Source organism: Micropterus salmoides, unplaced genomic scaffold (assembly GCF_014851395.1).
Source record: "Micropterus salmoides isolate LMB-PRFRI ecotype aquatic unplaced genomic scaffold, ASM1485139v1 Ms_hic_scaffold_13, whole genome shotgun sequence".
Lineage (NCBI taxonomy): Eukaryota > Metazoa > Chordata > Actinopteri > Centrarchiformes > Centrarchidae > Micropterus > Micropterus salmoides.
Genome location: NW_024040374.1, coordinates 25,188,667 through 25,211,752, shown reverse-complemented (window position 1 = coordinate 25,211,752; position 23,086 = coordinate 25,188,667). Strand labels below are relative to the sequence as shown.

The 23,086-nt window shown below is 41.2% G+C and overlaps 1 protein-coding gene across 2 annotated transcripts; it reads left to right on the top strand.

Moving 5' to 3' along the window:
* Positions 1-268: 268 nt before the first annotated feature.
* kita (KIT proto-oncogene, receptor tyrosine kinase a) lies at positions 269-21,777 on the top strand. Of its 2 annotated transcripts, none has more exons than XM_038716501.1 (21): positions 269-583; positions 3,334-3,588; positions 5,957-6,241; positions 6,341-6,480; positions 7,023-7,194; positions 7,897-8,083; positions 8,847-8,962; positions 9,237-9,351; positions 11,614-11,798; positions 13,259-13,365; positions 13,504-13,630; positions 14,174-14,278; positions 14,594-14,704; positions 14,893-15,034; positions 15,202-15,296; positions 15,386-15,516; positions 15,853-15,975; positions 17,590-17,701; positions 17,797-17,896; positions 18,202-18,307; positions 19,214-21,777. In XM_038716501.1, exons 1-21 carry the CDS (start codon positions 529-531, stop codon positions 19,394-19,396), a joined length of 2,952 nt encoding a protein of 983 aa, XP_038572429.1. In that variant the 5' UTR covers positions 269-528; the 3' UTR covers positions 19,397-21,777. The 2 variants fall into 2 exon arrangements, with proteins under 2 accessions (XP_038572429.1, XP_038572428.1); XM_038716500.1 differs by having other exon boundaries at positions 7,002-7,194.
* Positions 21,778-23,086: the final 1,309 nt, after the last annotated feature.

Below are 23,086 nucleotides of genomic sequence, written 5' to 3'. Positions count from 1 at the left end.
GTTCTATCCCGAAAGATTTAAAGTTATCTACAGCGGGATAGTGAAAGCTTGATGAAAATACTATTGACTGTAGAATAAAGTTTGCATCTTGGATTTCGTGTACGTCAGGACAGATTTAAAAAAACTTCATTACTGGACTGGTGCAGGTAGCCTATCTTTGTTTTGGTCTGTCGAGAAGCAGACAACACCTCCCTCTCTCTCTCTCTCTGTGTAACGTGTAGTAGGCTCCACCACGGGCTCCTATAAACATGTTGTTGACGCCACAGTGAGTCAGAGATAACTGGTCGGCGTGCGTACACTGTCCCCTCTGGCGCGCTCCAGGAGAACAGCATGTTTGCATTTAGGCGACGACTGCTGCCGTTGCGAGCCGTACTGAGCATCTGTGCCTTTAAAGACTTGTAAGTGCGTCTCTGTCAGAGCCCGCAGTCAACTTCCCACAACTCCGGCGCGCTCGGCGAGTAGAGTAGGGCTACCTTAACCATAAAGGCACTGGCTCTCCTTCAAAGCTAGACCCATGGAATAATAACTATGGAATACCACTGGATACTGCTGTCTGTCTTTTTACAGTTAACCTTCCATCCAGGTAAGACTGAGCATTCATGCGCCAGTTAACCCAGGCCACTTGTTGCTGTTCACTTTTGAACAACGAAAGGGTCGACTATCTTTTAATGACTACAGGTAGCCTACTAGGCTCCCTTTAGCCCAGTAAGATAAAGATAATCCACAATGTTGTGAATTGAATTGCTCCACTTGCTCCGCATCGCCTGTATGCTGCATTTCTCCACACTTTTCTTTGTTCTGGGAAGAGGTGCAATGAGATCTAAAGGCAGTGTGATAAGACAACCTGAAGTCACTGAAACCTGATGAGGAAAGTAGATACTTTGGCTGATGACCTGGATGCGAGCGCGCTACTTTAATAATACATGTTTTATTCAGAGAACAGGGCGTCATTAACAAAAAAGTAAGTGGAGGTAGGTTATAGCAGGATGCTGAATAATATAGCGTGCAAGTGCGAGGCAAAAGGTTGTTTTGATCGTGTTATTTACGATGAAGGCGACAGGTTCATGCGGTTTTCCTCCTCTTTGAGCTGGACATAACCGTCATTATGGAAATACCTTGGCAACTCCTGATTCCTGGGAAGCATGCAAACGAGCGGCTGGTGCGTCCAGAACTGGTTGGCATGCTTGCGTAAATTATCACATTGGATAAATATTGTCACATGTGTGACTTAACACATGGTAGCCTACTAAAGCACAAATTCCCCACACTTGGCTTGGCCTGTTTGCTTTGCTCTGGGGAAGGATTTGTGAAAACACATTGCAACTATTATGGCTTGGCATCATCTTCAGAGTCTGCAGAGTTCAAGGTCCATAAACACCTAATTGTATTTTTACTGCCTTTTTATAGAAATACGTCGTCGGGGTCTGTTGTTTTTTATTGGAGTTTTTGTCTATCCATACAACAAAGAAATTTTTTATCTGGTCAGGAAACAGAGATTGGGATTTCCCCTGAGACAGCTAGCAAATTTATGGAAATCTGCTTCGGAAAGCCGCACACGCAAGCCATCTTTGCCAAAACAGGTGTTGCTGTCTAACTTTGCGTCCTCGGTGCAGCTCAGGGCGGCATCAGGTGGACTCTTTTCTGCCCGTTTTTCCATCTTATTACAGATCGATAGTTTATGATGCGCACATGGGAGGCCGTTGATGTTCACGCCATGATGATACCATCAGGGGACTTAATATTGCAGTGTGTATGTATAGGCTTGTCTGTCACGTGATACAATAAAGACACGCAATGAAGTTTGCTTTAAGCCAATTTAATGCTGGCTTCAGACCTTATTAATATTTACCATGTTTTCTTGTGCTCTATGATGACTCAATAAATAAACTAATACATCATTCAAATGACCAAATAACACCTCACAACTTGTAGGTCCTCTTTTTTTATCTCTTCTTTGCCATGATTAGAACCACTTCGTTTATGTTCTTTACACAGTCGATAGCCAAGTTTAACAGAGGCTCTGCAAACACAGAAACTATTAGCGTCATTAACTGTGTCTAAACAGAACCATCTTTGTGTAATGATACAACAATGCTGTTTGCTGTTCTGTGATTCTACGAATTTAAGCGTTTCAGATTAGTCATGCCACCACACCCAATTCACGTTGTCTCCCACCATGGCAAATCTGTATATAGCCATTGAATGGGAATGGGAGAATAATATATATTATTTATTTATTTATTTATTTTAGAAAAAGAGGCATTAAGGGAGCATCTTTGTCAGCAGCACCCTATTATACACTCCTACTATAGTCTTTGCAGCGCAGGTGGTAGCCACAGTCTTGCTTCTATAGAAAAAATAGAGGTTGATGGTGATGTTTTCTCAGGGACAAAAACACACCACATTCATTTTCCCCACCTGTTTTCAGTTGGGGGCAGCAGATCAAATATTTGGGTGAACGCCCCCTTTAGAAAGCACCCACTTCACAGTATCCATCATGTGCAGTTCATGATACATGCATTTGTTTCACTTTATACCATAACTGGTAAAATGTAGAAGAAGGATGTTGTGCTAGGAACACGTTAACTTGTGTGTAACTTGATTTCCATGGCCCTGTGATTACAGAGAGCTGCTAAGATGTCAAGGCGTGCAGGGTTCAATCCCTGCTGTCACACCAAGCCTCTTTACCTGCATTATGAAGATAGTCAGAATTTAAAGGCTTAGTCTGTCATTTCTTAATCAATCTAAAGCGCAGGTGCAGTCACATATATCGTTAAAGTTGGAGAGAATTAAGAATGATAAATCTGAGGCGTCTCATAATATAACAATTCATATGTGCAGGTGTTGTCTAGGGTTAAGCTGTGTATGAAATGACCTCTCAATCCATTTGGAAATGAGAGCCAGCACAAATACTGTGGTTTAAAATTAGGAGGAAGGGCGATTCTGTTTAATTGTACATTTCAGCTGTTCTGATGCACAGGAATCTTCTGGGTTTGTGGGTGTTGACGCATCTTGACTTCACAGAGGTGGGATAATGATGGCAACATTTCACTCCTGTGGCATAACTCAACTTTGAGGTTTTTCAAATAATAAAAATAAATCTAAATCTTCAAAATTATTCGGACTTCTTCAGTCTGTCAAGACTTTTAATTGAACCTCACTGTTTCAAAGCACTCATCAAGTGAACATAAATAGCCATAATCATGCATGTTCTTTTCCTCGAAAGGGAGAGAAAAATGGGACTAAAATTTAACCTATATATAACACAAATTGGCATAACATGATTTTGGTATGTGCGATATGCAGTTGAATTCTCTCTATATCCCATTACAGGCAACACCAAGCCCACCATCGACCCCGACGACCTGTACATTGTCGTCACGCTCAACACAGCCTTCCAGCTGCATTGCCAAGGTGTGAAGGAGATGCAGTGGCAGCGGGAGGACGGGCTGAAGGTGCGGGGGGAGAGAAAAGTCGATGGGATGTCAACCCTGCGCATCCCCAGGGCTCAGCCTATTCACATGGGCCGCTACATCTGCCTGGAGGAGAGCTCCAAGCAGAATGCCTCAATTTACGTCTTTGTGAAAGGTAGTGTAGGAGTGCGTGTGTTTGCGTGTGAGAGACAGAAAAGAGAAACTAGAACTGAAATCTAGAGCAAGTTGAAACAGACTGCAGGGCAGAGCAGAGGAAATGTTTTGGTGTTTCTCACTGCACTGACAGGGAGCAGTGTGCGTGTGGGTGTGTTTGCAGAAAAAGGTGTTTGTAGCTTTGCCCCGGACAGGTACAGTAGAAACCGTTGCTATTTATTGAGTGCATGACTGAGTTTTACTGTATTTCCTTCTCTATGTGACTCCATATCCCTTTGGCCCACTGCCATCACTGCAGGCGTATATCATGTGCTGATCATTCCACAATACACACATTTATTTTTTTTTACCTTTTAGGCAACAAGCAGTAACTACTTTTTAGATGAGAGCTCAGGGCTCAGATGTAGCATTGTTAAAAACATATTTAGTCTACTGATGAACTTGTGTTTATTATGATTGCACAGTTTAAGCTTTTACAACAATTTAGCTCTGTAGGGTAGATATCTCTGTTTACATAACTAAAGACGCTGTATAACACAGCAACAGCTGAGTCATTGGTTTGGCAGATCAGTCTTTGTGTCTGTAAATTCAAAAATGGGGGTGGGGATACTACAGGTCGGTAGTGAACTAGTGTTGTTTTAACCAAACCCAAGCTGTTGTGATCCGCTGTACCATTGTTTTGTTTTGTAGATGCATGTTGATGAGTGATTGTGGTCAGCGCCAGGCGTGGTGACAGATTCATTGCGTTTCTTGTGACTACTTCTTAATAAAAGCCTCTTCGTGTTTCGCCAGTTGAATGCTTTACATGTGAAGCAGCAGCAGTAGGAACAGTTCCGTTTGCATTAGCAGTAAAGTTGGTGTAGTGATGCAATTTATTGCAGTGCAAACAGTTGTGACGGACTGTGAATAACAGACCATGAATCATGACAACATGTGAAGTATGTGACTCAAAGGTGCTCTGTGAATTATATTGTGAAATATTGAATGTTGTTTTTACGTACACGTTTACTAGCTAGCAGTCTTCTTCGTTTCTATCTTTGTTGCTTGCCACCAGTAGGGCTGTCGCGGTGAAGTAATTTCCACCTCAGCAATATGTTGGGGGTCAACAGCACAGTATGCGGTATTATCGCATTTTTCATCAATTAAGTAATTTGGTGCTATATAGCAGAGTAAGAGTGTCTGTGTCTGTCACCTCACTACACAGCGAGCCGCTAACAGCAGATTTATGGTCTGAGCAAGCTAGCTGATGCGTGCTAGTCAACAACATTGCCAAGCAAACTCCTTTTTGTAGTTTGACCGTGTCTTTTTCTCATGTAGCTATATCATTACCTTCAGGGCATGTCTATCAAGTCAATTTATATACCGCACACACACACGCGCCGGTGCGGAGCAGAACAGCTGTCCACAACTAACCACTGCACTCTAATGTTCTAACTAAATTTCCACCGAAAGCAATATGAAAAACAGCTGCAGGCATCCGATACACTACGCTCCTTAATTACTGAGCTTCAAATGAGGCTTACTGTTCACAGTTTCTCTGGACTGTCCCTCAGAATCACAACATTAGTCCAACATTGCCGAGCGTGCTAGCCACATTAGCCGTGCAATATGCGCTAAGCTAGCTAACCTTTAAAATAAACATTAAAACAACACAAAACAAGGCAACACTTACAGCTTCAGAGTTTGAAGTTGGGTCACATACAGCCCATGCCGATCCATCCTTGAACCGTTACAGAGCTCATTACGGTTGTGGAACTTTTGAAGCACTTTTGAAGCATTTATTGATTTAACACGCCCTGAAGTGTACAGTATAAACAGGCTTGACCAAGACCGCAGTATTTCAATTTTGCGGTTATCGCGACAGCCCTAGCCACCAGTTTATTTTGACAAACCAGCTCCAGATATTGAATGGAAACGCGCATTAATTGACTTTTTTTTCTAGATTTCTAGAAATTCTGTTGTCTGATGGTAACCTGACCAATGACATGACTCTGTGACTCCATCATGCATGTAAATGCAGTTTGAATCCAACACAAGAATGGCAGACACCGCCACTAAAAATTAAAACTACTCTGTAGAATTGTAATCAACGTATATACATTGAATGGCTTTTGCAAAAAAAGAGAAAAATGCTCACTATAAATAGTGTTTGGTTTGATATCATGAAAAGCTTAAAGGCTCAAATACTCCCGTCATCATCGGTTTAATTTAATAAGTGATGGGGCAGAACAGCCAGCCAGTTATGATGAAGCAAGCAATTCATAGTCAAAATACCAAGTAGTGTATGTTAAACAGTGTACAACTCAGTGTGCAGCCCCGCTTACAGCTCTGACACCACGTTTGATTTGCGATTGCATTTTGTTTGGCAGATCCTGATAACCCTTTCAGAAAATCAATGGTGAGCAAAATTCTCACTCGAGAGGGAGACACTGCTTCCATCGCCTGCCTGGCAACTGATCCAAGCCTGGACAACCTGAGCCTGGAAACATGTTCCAGTGGAGCTCTGGCCCCTGGTCTCCAGTTTTCTGCAAGCCTGGAGAAAGGCATCTTCATCCACAACACACAAAAGGCCTACGAAGGTTGCTATGTGTGCACAGGAAGACTCAACGATGAGGACGTCAGATCACATGACTACCACCTGACAATAAAACCAGGTGAGGTGGTGTAAATGCATGTGTGTATGTGCATGTGCATTGTTACTTCAGAAGCTCCCTGAGAGACACAGGTTGAAAATTGTTTTCATTATCTTTCAGTCGCGAACGCCCCTCCTGTGATTCAGATGCAGGCACCCAAAAGAGTGATTGTTACCCGGGACGAGAGCCTCTCCCTCACCTGCAACACCTCTAACGTCAATGGAGAGATCCACCTAAAGTGGGTCACCCCACCTAGCTCGGTGAGACCCTTTTCTTTGCTGTTTGCTGTGCTATTGGTGGCAGAATCAACTAGGAAAAGCTGGACATTGAGTATTGATTGTTGTCTTATAAGATTTCATTGTAAAAGCTAGTTTATAAATCAACGTTTATATGCATTAAGGAAATGCTATGACTCTTAATTAATTATTGTCTGAACATTGGTCCCAATTAAGCTTTCACAACTGATGATGTTTAAGTGTCCTGAACTGGACAGGACAGGATTTAGATTAACCTATTTCCCCAAATTTGGTTTTCTTCAGTACCTGGTGTCAGTGGTTGTCCGTTCTTATGAACAAGAGTGAATGGGGTCAAAGTTCATGCTGTCTGAGCTTTATGGTCTTGTGTGAAGGATGTGGACTACCGTGTGCATACCTGTGTGAGCGCCCCTGTGCTTGCGTGTGTGTTCGCATGCAGGTTTGTGTGTCTGTGTCAGTGTCCATGTGCTTGGCAAGCGTAGACATGCAGACGGGGTTAATCTCTAGAGATCTCTGGGCGTTGACAGGGTGCCGTCTGGTATCCACAGCAACCAGCAAAGGTTGACAGTGCTTCGCGTATCCTGACGGAGCCATTCACCCACGTGCGCAGTGCCACTTTGCACATTGCGGCGGTCCGACATCATGACAGTGGGAGGTACCAATGTGAAGCAGAAAATGAGAAAGGGGTCAGCACACAGTCGGTGTGGCTCGATGTTTATGGTGAGTGCATGAGGAGATTTGCTGTCAGTTAAAGCTGCAGTTGGTAACTTACTTTTAACTCTGAGGAAGAAGGTGACCTTTAAATCAAACGTTCTTGTGTTGAATTTACCGACAGTAGCTTTAAGTTTCAAAATTATTTTGAAAAAAAAACTGAAGGTTAAAGGAGTAGTTTGACATTTTAAGGAAATAGCCTAATTTGTTAGATGAGAAGATTGGCTCAGCATAATGATTGGAAACAGGGAAACAATTAGCTTGACTGTGTAAAAAGTAACAAAATCCATCTACTAGAACCTCTAAAGCTCACAAATTATGTTATATTAAATTTGTTTAAAAAAGCTAAAAAACTAAGCCATCTTTATGCTTTGATAAGCTAACAAACTACAAGCCGTTTCCTCATATTTAACTGCCAGATATGAGCGAGGTATCTATCTTTTCATCTTACTCTCCACTAGAATGTGAAGAAGTGTATTTCCCAAAATGTCAAACGTTTGCTTTAAATGTATGTGCGAAGTGATTTAGTCTGTGTTGTTTTGCCCTATCTCTTTGGACTCTGAAGTCTTCATATGCAAATGTTGGGTTACTCTGTGACTTACCTGCAAGTCTCTGGTCCAATATCAGTTAAATTATTTTGACTCCAATAAATATAGACTCAACTTTACTTCTGCAAACCATGTAACAATATCTCATTTCCTTATTTTTCAGAGAAGGGGTTCATCAATTTAACACCTGCAAACAACAGAACCATTCAGGTCCGTTCAGGCGAGAGTTTGCCCCTAACTGTTGAAATGGAGGCTTATCCAAAGCCGCACACCTTCTCCTGGAGCTTCATGGGCGACGAGCTGAGGAACACAACTGACCATGTCATCACCACACACAGCCATGAATACAGGTGTGACAACACACAAAACAAACACACACTTGCGTTAAGTGCCCCATCTTTACCACATAGATGAAAATGTTCATTACCCTCATTCAGTGGAATTTAACACCTTTGGTTTGGCTGCAGGTCAGTGGAGGCACTGATGTAAATGACTGCATATGTCGCAGCTTCCTGAGAAATAGAGCTAAAATGTTGGGTTCTAAAAATGTTTCCAGTGAAACGGGAACTGTCAGAATATAAATGGCTTTCACATGAAAAGAAACCATGAAATATCTGCAGTATTACCTCTTTGCTGCGGATAGAAATATTACATAATATCATCTCAGGCAGCATGTTCAGCTTAATGTATTTTAGCTCTTGCTTCATGGTGTTTGTTACAAACATTTCTTTTAATATGGGAAGTAAAGGACATGACCTTTAAGCCTCTATTGGATATGACAAATGGTACATGAGAGAAAACATTTTTTTACTAAGTTAAAAATCAATAAATCCATATAAACTGTGGGGAAAATACATTCTAAAGTTACAGTAAGAATAATTGGAAATTAATGTTTTGCATGTGCATGCAGATAATGACCAGATCAGACTGGTTATTATCTAAAATGCAAATATCTTGGCAGTTTAGTTTTCGTTTTCAAACAGCAGTGACATGAATGAAGGGGAATCATCTGGTCTTTTCTGTTTACGCACAATAAAAGCATTACTTTTTGTTTGTTTCTTAAAAAATTTATATAAGCATTCATTCTAAAAATGTGGGGGGTTTTATGTTTAGGTACAGCAGTGAGCTGAGGTTGGTGCGACTGAAAATGTCAGAGAGTGGAGTTTACACCTTTCGAGCCTCCAACGGCGACGCATCAGTAAACCACACATTCACCATCTTTGTGATCAGTAAGTTGTGTTATAGATTTTCTGTGTCAAAGGTTTTTCATTGCCTGAAGGCCACATAATGAATTTCATTACTCCACATGACATTAATCTTCATTCGCTGACACGTGGGAATTCAATGACCTTTTTCCTTGTGTGAAATGAGGTAACTCCCTAACTCACCTCACACTGTATCGTTCATACCTCACTAAGGTTCAGCACAGTTGAATAAAAACTCTCTCCTGCTTGTCATTTATCTTTTACCTGACATATTCTGACATTAACTTGTGTTTATTAGGTAAACCTGAGATTGTATCTCACGAGGGCCCAGTAGATGGACAAGTACGCTGTGTGGCAGAGGGGTTCCCTGCCCCAAGGATCACCTGGTACTACTGTGAGCAGCCCTATGCCAGGTGAGATTTTTAAGGCCTAGAAAAGCTTTTTTTTCATAATCAGCTTCTTATTGTTTCTCTTTCAATGTTTTTTGTCACTGGTTTGCAGTGTCAGCAACAGCCCTGTCATGTGTACTCTTACAGACAATATCTTAAGCCATCCAGTTATTAGACTTATGTTTGCTTGCAAATGTCATGGTTTTTGCAATAGAAATGATGCATGCAGAAATGCAGAAATAGAAATGATGCATGCATGTCAAGTGTAGACACAAGGTGTCTTTTCTGTAATACTCCACTGACGATGGCATTATTTGTGGAAACTGTATTACAGGGGCTATATGTAGTTTTTTAATGAAATTAATTTATTGTCTGTGTGAAGGGGTTTTAACATCACATAAAAATGATCCACATGACGTTTTTTTTTTACCTCTGCTGGCCAGTATGCTTATTCAGAAGACTTCAGGTCGGATTTTATACGAAATCCCTTGGCTGCGACCTGCATGCACGCTCTCAAGCCTGTTGCCTTGTCTACTGACATGGAGTTTCGTAAAACCAAAAAACGACAGTCTCCCAGCACAACACAGACTCACACAAACCAAACTCCACATGAGGATAAACAATAACAATAAAATTTTATGTGCTGCAAATCTTCAGGCCAAACGAGAATCAGATCAACGTTGGGTGAAAACACGGCCAACATCGGACAAGCTTGAATCACGAAGAGACCTCGGCTTCGCTTTGGAACTGACAATACCGACACAGAGTTTGCTTTTACGCTATTGCACAGGCAAACTAACATTATTGGAAAGCACGTGAAATATATTGTGTTACTGTGCTTTAGGAGGCTCAAGTTAGACAATGTTAGCTCACCGGCTAACGCCGACCAGTTGCTAGCATTATCCGTTGCAAAATACTATAAATTACTAATGCGATTCATATTACTATCCTGTGGACTGTTATTAAAGTGTTAATTTTAGCTAGAAATTATGTGGTACAAAGCAAATGTGGAGCAATTTGTTTATACTAGCATAAAAGTGATGAAATGCAGGGGCAGCCAGCGTTAGCATGGATCTTTCATTGCTTCGGTATGTTCAATTTAGATTTATTGCTGTTATATCAATACTCAGGCACACTGCTTCTTCACCCGTCTTAGTCGCTGTAACCTACGCGACCTAAATAATATACAATAATACAACTTAACGCGCAGGACAACGGTCGTTATGGTAACAACACATTTTTTATTAGGGTTACTGATTGCATTTGAAGCAATATATCCAATGAAAGTTAGGATGTTAACAAATAACATAAATTTATTGATATTCCTAAAGTTGTGGTCTTGACTGGTCTTGAAATAAAGTCCTCAATGTCCGAGTCCGAGACGAGACCAAGACCATCAAAAAGTGGTCTTAAGACCAGTCTCGAGTTCTACAGCACTATAAAAATATTACTGTAACATTGCAGTGGGAGTTTACCTGAGTTTCTAGTATGTTGTGTGAAGCTGTCTCCCTTTTACAAAACTCATGTGAAATGTCCTAAAGGTCACACTAAAGACACATTGGATAGAGTCAGGAATGATGACGAAGGTGGAATGTGGGATTGTGGGATTTGAAGGGGCTGACTTGTGATTGGTTGACAGTGATAAGATGACTCCCATGTGACAGGGGATTGGAAAGAGTTGACTTGTGATTGGTAGGGGCCCGGGACATCTGCCTTGATACAACTGGACGTGGCTCATCTCGTGTCAAACATAAAGTGTGTCAAAGGAGGAGCACCTGGTTGCTATAGCGACACCAATCCCACACAGCACAAGCAATGGGTCATAAGTGATTATCCAAACTTTATCCAGTCATTTTTTAATTATAATCAAATCCAATTAATACTTGTTACATACAGGCACGCAAATGTATGCACACAAACAGAAAGTAATGTGACCGAAGTGAGCCCAAAGAGCACTTAGATGCTTTTTGTAGGTGCTGTGAAATATGCCCTGGGCTATTCTTAAAATTTTTCCTTTATTTCATGGGCAAAGAAGGAATTCCTTGCTATAATTATGACTTCAGGTGAAACTTACTGCTGTCAATGTGCTGTACTATGAGGACATGTGTCTGTGCTTGTGCGAGCTGTGTAAAGTTATGTTTTTTGCACAGGTGTTTTCAAGACTCAGCAAAAGAATGTTAGGCTTACAGACAGATGGGGAGAGAGTGTCCTGACAAGAGAAAATTTATGAAAAGCTTGGTGATCCCATCAGCGTTTTGTCAACCATGTGTAATCTTCTGCCTTCAGGTGTTCCCAACAGGTAAATGCCACCCAGGAGGAGCACAACGTCATCACCATCACATTGTTCAGTCCCATGTTTGGGAAGACGGAGGTGGAGAGTCGGGTGAACATCAGCCGGGGACGGTTTAGTACTCTGGAATGTGTGGCTACGGCGGAGGGAGAGCAGGCCTACACACTCTTTTCTATCAGTGGTGAGTTGATATCACATGTATGCACGCTCACCAAATCAGCTGGTATGCCGTTTGTTTATCGTCGAAAGTCCACACACAGGTAAATAGGGGCCATGTGATGTCAAAGGGGGACGCCTGTCAGTCTCATGTTTTGTTGCTGAATTGATGTAATCATCTGCATGTCCTCACCTTCAGATTGGAACTAAGTGCAACAGAGTCAACAGTACCAGGGAGGACATAGATGAAAATCTCCCTTTTTCTGCAAGATTGCAAATCTTTGTCCACCTGATGTTAGTTTCATTAGAGGTTTGGGAAATTTAAAAATCTGTGAATCCCTCCTCTGTATACTACAAACCAAAGTTATCTTAACAACTCTGCCCCTATGTAAACCCCACATGGGATTTAATACTCAGCTCTAAATATTTACTACAAGCATGATTCTGACAAGGATTAACCCATAAATGTGGTCTACAACTAGAAATTGGTCGTCCATAATCTGTTAGGTAAACATTAGCAAGGAGAGATACCTCAGACATGATTGGCCACGATAAGATGTTGTCACTTACAGATAGGAATTAGCTTGAGCCCATTGTTTACTTTATGACTCCAAATCCACCCAGTTATAACGGCTTCCCCATCTGCCGTACAGTTTCCTCAAAGTGGTGTGAGTGCAGGAACTGAAAGTACAGAAAAGTTGTCCCTGCCTGAGCCTGGAGACCTGGGTTTAGGCAGGACGCGGTGGGCTAACCGTGGCTACAGCAGGTATGTGGGCGAGCATTATGATGGGTGTTTGTGGCCAGGCAGGACAGGCCTTTGGGAGCGTGTGCCCAGGATTTTTGTGCTTCACAGAGTAACAGCAGACCAGGCGGAGGCGCTGAGAGTGTGGAGCACAGTAGGAGTCCTGGCGGTTCAGTGGCTGTGGGAGGCTTGGAGGTGTCAGTGAGCTGCAGCAGAGAACACACAGAGCTTTAGAAACCACTGACAGGTTTACAGGGGATTAGTTCCTGCAGACGCTGCATTCTCAGATTTGAAGTGGAGAGAAAGCTTCTTATCTCTAAAGAGCTTATTACACCCCACTGTACAGAGGAGCAAAACAATAAGGCATCACAAACAGCCAGACACAAAGGAACAGCACTCTGATTACATAGATTTACCCACGGCCACAGCTGTAAAAACAGCAAAAATACAGTAAAATACTGCATAATTAAAAGAGTTTTTAAGCAGTTAAACATAAAGAAGTGAAACTAGGGGGAAAAAAACAGTGAACCCTACAGCATGTTTACATACAGTATATAATTGGATTTGGTTGTTGTGATTCGACCAGAGTGGGCTTCACTCTGACTTAGCCCTCTCTGGCTTACCTTAATGCCCATTTGCAATGTCATTTAGAGTGTAAACATGGCAAGCCACTGACAGGGTCACTCACAGACTCTATTGTCACTGCTCTTGTATCTAACATTATCATTTCTGTCTCCCTGCAGAGAGAACTGTTCCCCATGATCTGTTCACCCCTCTGCTAATTGGCTCTGTATCAGCTGCAGGCATCCTCTGCCTCGTCCTTATCATGCTGTTCTACAAGTACATGCAGGTAGGGAAGCTCTTTCCCTGCATGGCGCACCCACTTTCATCAAATTTTGAGACCTAACCAAGTCCAGAAAAAGAGTGGAGCATGTTGAAGTTCATTTTTAACAGTAATTTATGTTCCTCTTGTGTGCATCCATGCCAGAAACCCAAATACCAGATTCAGTGGAAAGTTATTGAGGGCGTCCATGGAAACAACTATGTGTACATTGACCCCACCCAGCTACCGTATGATCACCAGTGGGAGTTTCCTCGAAACAACTTGCGTTTTGGTGAGCGTCCTGCATCAGAATCATCTGCAGCATGTGCTGTATCTAGGCCTCCATGATTACATTAATCTGTCATTTCTGATAATGAACATTATACTTCATATATATTCATGTCTTAGGTGTAACTGTAGAAGCAGAATGATATGGACATAAATGGGGGTTTGTCTCAGTAATAAAGCCAGCAGCCAACAGGGCAGTGGGCATGACATCACCGCTGCCACCCTCAGGCTACTCCATGCTGATTGACAGACACTCTGGCTTCTGTGTACATGGACATATCATTTAGGTTTTAGCCATGTGGTCATTACATTCTAACCAGTTCAAATTATGAAATCCCACTCCCTCACTGCAAACATAATATTGTTGACATATTCTGGGTGTTGTTTTTAACAAACCTCCTTAAACAGGATCCTGCGTGTCCTGGTGCCTACGTAAATAGCCTGTGGGCTAAAAATGCTGTTGTTCTAGGAACACTGGCATGGGTCCATTTGTGGGAGGGAAACAGGATGGGGAATGACAGTTTTGTGTCTGTCTTGTTGTCTTCAGGGAAGACGCTGGGATCTGGTGCATTTGGGAAAGTGGTGGAAGCCACTGCATATGGACTCTCCCAAGCAGATTCAGTCATGACGGTGGCTGTGAAAATGCTCAAATGTAAGCGCTGTCAACACACATGCAGATATAGTGGGACGAGCACGGCGTGACAAATGTGCATAGTAGCTGTGAACCTTTAAGAAATTAATGAATAGTAAATAACTGACTAAATAATTTGCCTGTAGGAGTTCAGGCAGCTATTATGTTTATATTTTTATTTGGTGGCTTGAACACATCTTTTTATTTTAATTAGCCTTCAGCAACCACCAGTTAAAAACACCAGATCACGATATGTAATCATAGTTCAACTTGAGCTCAGTTTACTCCTAATCCCTGTGCACATGCTGATTATGTTCCAATTTTTTTTTCCCACAGCGAGCGCTCACTCCACAGAGAAAGAGGCGCTGATGTCAGAGCTGAAAGTCCTCAGTTACTTGGGAAACCACATGAATATTGTCAACCTGCTGGGAGCCTGCACTGTTGGAGGTGCGGCAGTTTTTTTGCATCAACATTTAAAACTCTGGAGTGAAACTGAAAATCTCATTGTTGTGATTCTTGCTGTCACTATAGTGCTTTATTTCACCAAATTACTCCCCTTTTTACAAAAGCCATGAGTCATGTATTCGGAAGGATCATTGGGTCATTGTCATGAGGTCATGTTTCTTTGTTTGCAGGCCCTACACTGGTGATCACAGAGTACTGCTGCTTTGGAGACCTCCTTAACTTTGTACGCAGAAAAAGGGAATCCTTCATCTGCTTTAAGCTTGAGGAAGACTGCTACTACCGAAATGTCGTGCCGCCGAGAGACACAGCTGGGTCAGGTTCTTTTTTTTGTATAAAAGTGGTTAATTGTGTGTGGCAGAGAAAAGAGAGTACTAGTATTTACTATCCAGAACGTGCGTAGGAGGAGGGTATTTGGACAGCAGCGTGCCTATGTGTGGCTGTGCTCAGCTGAGACCAGACTGCTCCTTTCCTCTTCACAGTGACAGCTTGAATGGCTACATGACCATGAGGCCTTCTGCTGCTGGCAACCGGCCGTTCAGCTCTTCCTCCGAGAAGAGACGCTCACTACGCAAAGGCAAGCAAGCCAGCCATTCATCAAAAAATACACAGAACAGCAGTTGAAGTAAGACAGAAAAGTAATCCTCGTCCTGTTTGTCCTCTCAGGTGGCTCCTACGTTGAAGCAGATGCAGATAGTGAGATGTTTGACGAGGATGGTCTGTCTCTAGACACCGAAGACCTTCTCAGCTTCTCATACCAAGTGGCCAAAGGCATGGAGTTCTTAGCCTCCAAAAATGTGAGCATCAAATAACAACTCTCATGCTTTATTTCTGGATGAAACTCTACTACATGGAGGAGCATGGATCATGTTTCCACAGCTAGTAAACGGATCTAAAACGCATGTTGGAGCATGCTGTTGAAAATTTTATTAGTTGTTTGGCTTGGCAAGATAGTGTGGCCAGTAAGCTCATGTATCAGTGTACGTAGCTGTGTGTGTTACAGATTCAAGTGCAGAAATTCTTTACCAAACTGCATAAAGCTCTTCATTCATGACAAATGTTATATTATTAATTGGTCATGAATATAACATGTATTATTAGATGTTAAAGGTAGTGCTGGATTTGTTTTTCAGTGTATCCACAGAGACCTGGCAGCCAGAAATATTCTACTTACTCAAGGAAGAGTGGCAAAGATCTGTGACTTTGGCCTGGCCCGTGACATCACCACAGACTCAAACTACGTAGTCAAAGGCAACGTAAGTCTGCACAAAATATGTGACGCTTGGGATTTTAAGATGACATGCAGGATACATCCAGTGGATGCTATCATGAAAGTCCCCTTCAGTATGCCATCATTGGCTTCTTGCTTAAATCAAACCCAGTGCTTCAGTTTCCTGGTTTAAAGTAATACATTAGTTTGTTGGTGGGCCCCTGTTTAGTCCGTCACACCTTTAGTTGTGAGAGATACTGTATAAGCAAATGTCCTTCTTAGAGACTGTTCCAATTCACTACATTTACATTTACATTTGAGGAGACTTACTACTTCTTGGAAATATTTAGCTAACATTTACTCTGCTTGAGCCCTGGTTCCGCTATTTGTAAGTTGTAAGTGTTAACAAAGTGAAGATTTACGCAACACTAAATTAAAACAGGTTGCACCAAACACACTAGTTCTTACGTAGAGATAAGTTGTCACTGAATATTTACACGTACTAAGTGCCGGGGGTAACTGTTGCACGTTAGCAAGCTAACGTGAAGAGTAAAATAGGTAATATGGAATCTGGTTGACACATCTAACATGACGCTAACGAAATGTTGCTAAATAAGAACGTTACCTGTAAATTACAGTAATATAACTCAAATTACAAAAATGTTATATCAGTTCCGTTTGACTGAATGATGTCAGCTGAGTTAGCATCATCACAATCGCTTTTCCACTCAATCTAAACTTTATGAAAAACCCTGACACGCATATTTCTTCATGTATAAATAAGTAATACGTAATAGATAAAACAAAGTAATACCTACGTTTACAAAGCATTGACACTTAAGTTTAATATATTGTAATAGTGCTTCAGATGTTTCCCAGCAATGGATTTACATATTACAAAAGGTTTTACTAGCTAAAGCAGGTTTTAATTGTACAACCCAAGGTTAAGTAAATAACTAGTTTGGAACTAGCTAGTAGTTACTAAGGACTATTCACACAATGGATTTATAAAAGCTAGTGAAACCAAATCCAAAGGTGTGAAAGGTTTTCATACCTGCAGCTATCGCATTTTACAACTTGTCCCAATCCCCAGCTTGTTATATAAGGAGACCTGTTTTATGCCGTCTATGGTCAAACAACAATAAATATGCAACTTTCAGTCAAGTTAACAACGATAAATATACAATGTCCGGTTAGAGTTTCAAAATAAAAGATGTGGTCAATGATGTTAAAGGCTCACACTTTGGTTAGGTTTAGGCACTAAAACTATTTGGTTAGGTTTAAGAAAAGATAATGGTTCAGGTTAAAATTTGTGTGTGTTTGACCAACCCATCTTCCCTATGTAGACTTTGTCACTCTTCATACAACATCATCTGACACTGACCTAATAAATACTGCTTGCAGTGTTGAAAAATGACTCTAAACCCAGTGTGTTTAAAAAGTCTTGTTCATGTGTTTCATGCATGGGCTATGCTCTGTGTGACTTTCCATCCTCAGGCGAACATTTGTGCATTCGTGACATTGGGGACAGTCTGTTCACTTAGCAGTCCTCAGTCACAAGCTTGTTTGACTTGAACCACAGTTGAAAAAAGACATCACTGGGGAAATGTTTCATATTCTCCAACTTTCTATCTACTAACTCACTGCTTTTTTTTTTCAGGCTCGTCTGCCAGTAAAATGGATGTCTCCGGAAAGTATCTTTGAGTGCGTGTACACTTTTGAGAGTGATGTGTGGTCCTATGGCATCTTGCTTTGGGAAATCTTCTCACTAGGTATGTCTATGCATCCATTGTGTCTGTGTGTTTGTCTGACTATCTGTGTGTTTTCAGAGGAGCATAATGTAACTGAATCTCCCTGCTGAACGTAGGTAACAGCCCTTATCCCTGTATGCCTGTGGATGCCAAGTTCTACAAACTCATAAAAGAAGGATACAGAATGGATGCTCCAGAGTTTGCACCCAGTGAAATGTGAGTTGTTGTTGGAGTGAAATATGAGGGTGTGTAAAAGGTGTTGAAGTTAAATGCGAGTGTGTGTGTTCAAGAAGGATCATAGGAGAGATGGTGTGATTGGATAGATGGAGGTGGTGAGACTATAAAAGAATGCAGTGTGGGGGATTTGAATAGCAGCCCGCTCTCATCCTGTTGCATTTGGCTTTTCACAAGCATAACTAAAAATGTTAAAACTCTTAAAAAAAACAATATACACACAAAAAAGGAAGGGGATGTAATAACTGTAGACAAATAAAAGTGTGTGTTCATATGCTGCTGTGCAGGTATCAGATTATGAGGTCCTGCTGGGATGCTGACCCCTTCAACCGACCCCCCTTCAGGAAGGTCGTGGAAAGGATTGAACAACAGCTGTCAGACGCCGCTAAGCATGTAGGTTGCATGACTTTGATGTTATTTACTTATACTAAACAAGGTTCTATTTCTCTTAAAAACAATGAACACAGAAGGCTTCACAGGTCACTCAGCAGGATTATGAGGCAGAGAAATAGAGGTAACTTGCTAAAAGCTGATGTGACATTGTTCATGTGATACATTTGACACAATTTTTGAGCCTCCACAAAAAAATGTTTGACATAACATAATGACTCTAAGCACTGTCTATGCTAACCGCTAAAGCAAGACTAATACCACACCAGGCTTATATTTCTCTAAAATATAAATATTTGTATTGTCTTGAGAATGAAAGTTTTTAGCTTTAGTTTTAGCTGCCAGGTATTAGAGTCAAATGTAATTCAGCTAAAGCTCTGGCGCCTCTCAGATGCATTAGCAGATGTGTTTTGAACTCTGCTCCTCTAAATTAACTCATGCTACTTACAAGGGCCTCCATTGTTCCCATGACTGTCCTCTTACACTCCCAACAGCTTTGACAGTTCCTCATGAGCTTCAAAGGGATGGGTAGACATTTTGTGATATACTCTTACTTGCTTTACTTTAGAGAGAATTAGATGGGAAGATCGACCTGTTGATTTGTTACTCTCGTTCTTCTTTGTTACTCTCAGACAGAGACAGTTGTTTTCCTCTGCTTCCAGTTCTTTATGCTAAGTTAACTGTCTCCTGGCTCCATCATCATAACTGAAGGAGATATATAACAATGATATCGAGCTCATCTAACTCTTAGCAAGAAAGTGAATGTTTTATATCCTATTCCTTTTAATTTATCTGAATGATGTAAGGACAAACATAACCCCAAGGTTTTAATTTGTGCAGATGAGATTCATGCTGAATTCTGTGTTCCCTCCCTCCTCTGTCTCTCTACCACTTCTTCCTTATCTTCAGATTTATCTAAACTTTAGCTCCAAGATTCCCGTGGCGCCCAGAGACAGGGAGGAGCCTAGTTCTCAGAGCACTCCGTTTCCTCGTATCACCTCAGCTGGCAGTGACAGCACTCCGACCCAGCCCTTACTGGTCCAGCACGAAGTCTTCCTGGAGGGTACAACCCTCAGAGCCCAACGGGTGTAAGGACCCACCCAACCTGTCTGGCTGCCTCATAAGTGCCTCTAATGTTCCGCCACAGACCATAACTACACCCTCCCACCTCCCCGGCAACAGCAGCATTTGTTGTGACACGTATTTATTTGATACGTCTTGGTAATTACTATTACCAGGAAGAACAACAAAGGATGCATGGCTTTTATCATTGTTATTATTATTGCCTACAGAGAGGACAGTTGGACTAATGCTCCCCTGCTCTTAACCCGGAGGACGGAGGGACATCAACCGCTACTCTACAACTGTCACTGATTACATTATTACATTGTTATCTGTTTTGTTATTTTCAGTTTTTTTCAGCTACATTTTTCCTACACATTTCATAAAGGTCATTTTGTTGTTTTTTGGCACTCCATATATAACCATTTCTTTCTATCTATTGGAGATTTTTATTTCTTTTTACATTTTGTGTTTTGCTATTCTTTGTTGATTTTCTGTCATGGACATTTATGTTGCGTTTTTAATTTGGTTGGCTGCTGCAATAATTGGATGGGGGAGGGGCACTCAGGCACTTGAGCTTCACATCATTACACACACATAATGTAGCTTTCATTTCTTTTCTTTTTTTACTCTTTTATTGTCAGTATTATTTCCAACTGTTCAGATCTATGTTTATATGAAGGAGATACTTTTCGGGGGCCAATTTAAATATAGATTTCGAGACACTGGTATATAAGCTATTAGACAGCATGGTCAGTCATGCTTAGAGTCCATAAGTGCTTCAAGTTTATTAGGAGATACATTCATGCTCTTTAAATGTTGGATGTCCCTACCTAGAGAGCGACTAACTGTCTTCAATGGAACTGTTAACACATATCATGGATCACCCCATGATTACTTTACACACACAGTTGTCTTCAGAGATAAGGTATAGACATGGTACGCTAGCTTTTCATTTTATGTGCTTGACTGTATATTTGTAAATATCTATAGGTAATGATATTAGTCATTGCTATATCATGAGATGGGAGGCGTCCGAGTTAAACATTTGACAGAGGAGACAGTCAGAGAAGCCTGTAACTCTAGCGTTCTTCTCAGCTTTGTTTCATAATGCAAGTGTATAGTTTCTTTTTTTGACAGCTGGACTGCAGGAGAGTTCTCTTGTAAAGGTGTAAATACCTGTTCAGGTTTATGTGGTTGCTCTCCGGCAACATCCAGTGTTTGATCTTTGTTTACAAGCATGAGACAGGTACTGCCATTTCTGTGTTTTCTCTGCTTTTCACTTTCGTCCTCTCCGTGGAGGACCAGGAAACGGGAAAATTTCTGTTTTGGCTGACAAGCAGTTGGTGTATTTTAGCCCATGCTACCACTGTAGTTCTCTATTGTTCAGTATCATGGACAGAGTCAGGGCTGCTCAGATGCTCATTTGAAATGCCGTTAAGCGGACTGCTGCATTCCCTGAGGTGACAAGCCAGAGGGAAGCGGAGGGTCTTCAAGGCTCTCTGTGCAGCTGTCCACACTGGGTACAGAGTCTCGGTGTGTTGGTCACCTCATTGTTCTCCGACCAGTAGTTGGTTTCCCAGCTGTCCTTCTCTTCTTTGTATCCAGCTGCTTCCTCCATCAGAAGTGGGACTTTCAGCATCTCTCAGCCAGTAGTCTGTATCAGTCCAGACCGGTATGATTCCCCTCTTTCCACTGGTGGATGTTGTTGTGAAAAGCACCAGGAAAGTGTCCTGTTTGTGTGTATAAATGTGTGTGTGTGTGTGTGTGTGTGTGTGTGTGTGTGTGTGTGTGTGTGTGTGTGTGTGTGTGTATGTGTGTAGAATTAAAAGAATTACTGTTAAGAGGTGCCACTACTAAAGATTTGTGAAGTCATTTAGCAGACTTACTGCTCTGTCTTTTTGTAAATATAAATATGCGTATATTGTAAAATAATGTTGATGCTTTTCAAGGTGTTTCTCTTTCTGAAGATGTGGTACATTAATGCAAATTTTGTTATGCTGTACTTTCTTACATGCGCAAAGATTTCCAACTGTAGATTGAACTGGAAGAGCTGCTTGTGTCTCTTTTGTCACCAATGTAACTTAAACGGAAGAGATTCCCTTTGGCTGATGTTTTCATTCCGGCTAATTCATCATTTCAACCAGTTCAGCCAGTTCACCTGGTAAATGCCTCATCAAATCACGCTTATCTGCTCCTTATCTGATGATCAATATTCATGGAAATATCAATAAAAACAATATTAGTGGATATTACAATCAAGGAGATCATAGAGATTATTTTTTTTATTGCTCCCCTTACATCTAGGTTTTTCTTGTAATTTGCTACATATTTATTAAATCTGAGGCTTCAGTGTTACTGTGTAAATTTGATGTGTTGTGTAAATAAAATTCTGTATATTGAATTCCCAATTAAATGCTTTTGGTTTCTTTTTACACCTTGTTCACAGAAACACATCATTCTCAACATCCAGCCATCCTGTGCACCAAAAAGACATTTACATTGTAAATGTCTTTATGGTGTTAATGCTATGTATATTAATGTCATTATTTTTTTCCCAAGTGCAGTTCTAGCCATCTGTGTTTATGTGTTTGTGAATGGTTATAGCAGATTGAAACAGTTGTCAAAAGTGATGTAGATCATCTCTGCTTTGCTGTCAAATGGAGGTTCACTGGATCTCTCTTTTGCCAAATGCTAAAGTAGAGTACGGGAACGGACGACACACTATGCGATTTTTTTTTTGCCATTGTTCCTGCTCTACTCTATGTCCATTGGCTTCAGACCAGAAAGGGACATCTGGTCATGAGGGGAAAGCCACAAGGAGGACAGCAGCACTCCGAGCAGACAAGCCCGGTGCACAAAGTTGCGTGGGCAGAGTCCATTGTTTCAGGATCTAACTGATAAGAGACAAGCAGGAAATCCCACCATTGAAGTAGAGTGGCTTGTTAGTGTTTGTTAGTCAGACTTGAGGAAGTTTTAAACGAAAAAGAGAGATAGTCTGAGATGAATCTCTGTAGTATCACAGTAATTAGGCCACTAGTACAATATAACGACTCTCACAATATAAAACGTTCTGTGTTGCAACACTAACAACACTTTAATGTCAAGCAGTTATACATGTATTAACTGTTCATCTTGTCTTCAGGAGTTGGCTGTCAGGATGGCTGAAAACATTCCAAGGAACAGTCATTTTTAGTTTCAGTATCAACTTGCAACAGCTGTGAAGTAAAATAGGATGCTTTTGAAGCCTGATTAACCTGTTTTCAAACATGTAAGACCTGTCAGTGCTCTTCTTCACACCAACTACTGTTTGCTCAAAATAATGGTAGGTGATAACATTGACTTTTACGCTTCAGGTAATCTTGAAAGCTAATAGGTGTCCACTGCGCTGGAAAATTATGTTGTCTCGGGAATTCATATGTTCTTGTCAAAGCAAGCACACATATATACAGTAAAGATGACTCTATAATTACATAGTAGAGTCATCTTTCATCATCTGCCAAATCAGGATGTCATCTGGCTCCAAAAGAACAGGCACCTTTCTATTCTGTTAAGCAAGAGCCTATAAAAAAACAACAGCACGAAAATGAAAAGAACATGTGCATGCAACCCCTGTGTTTTTTTGTGCGATTGCTCAAACTCGCTGCAGTTCCTTGGTGTAGTTGTAAATCTGCTAAGCATGTCACTCTCTTTCCGACACTGTTTGTGGTAAATCTGGCA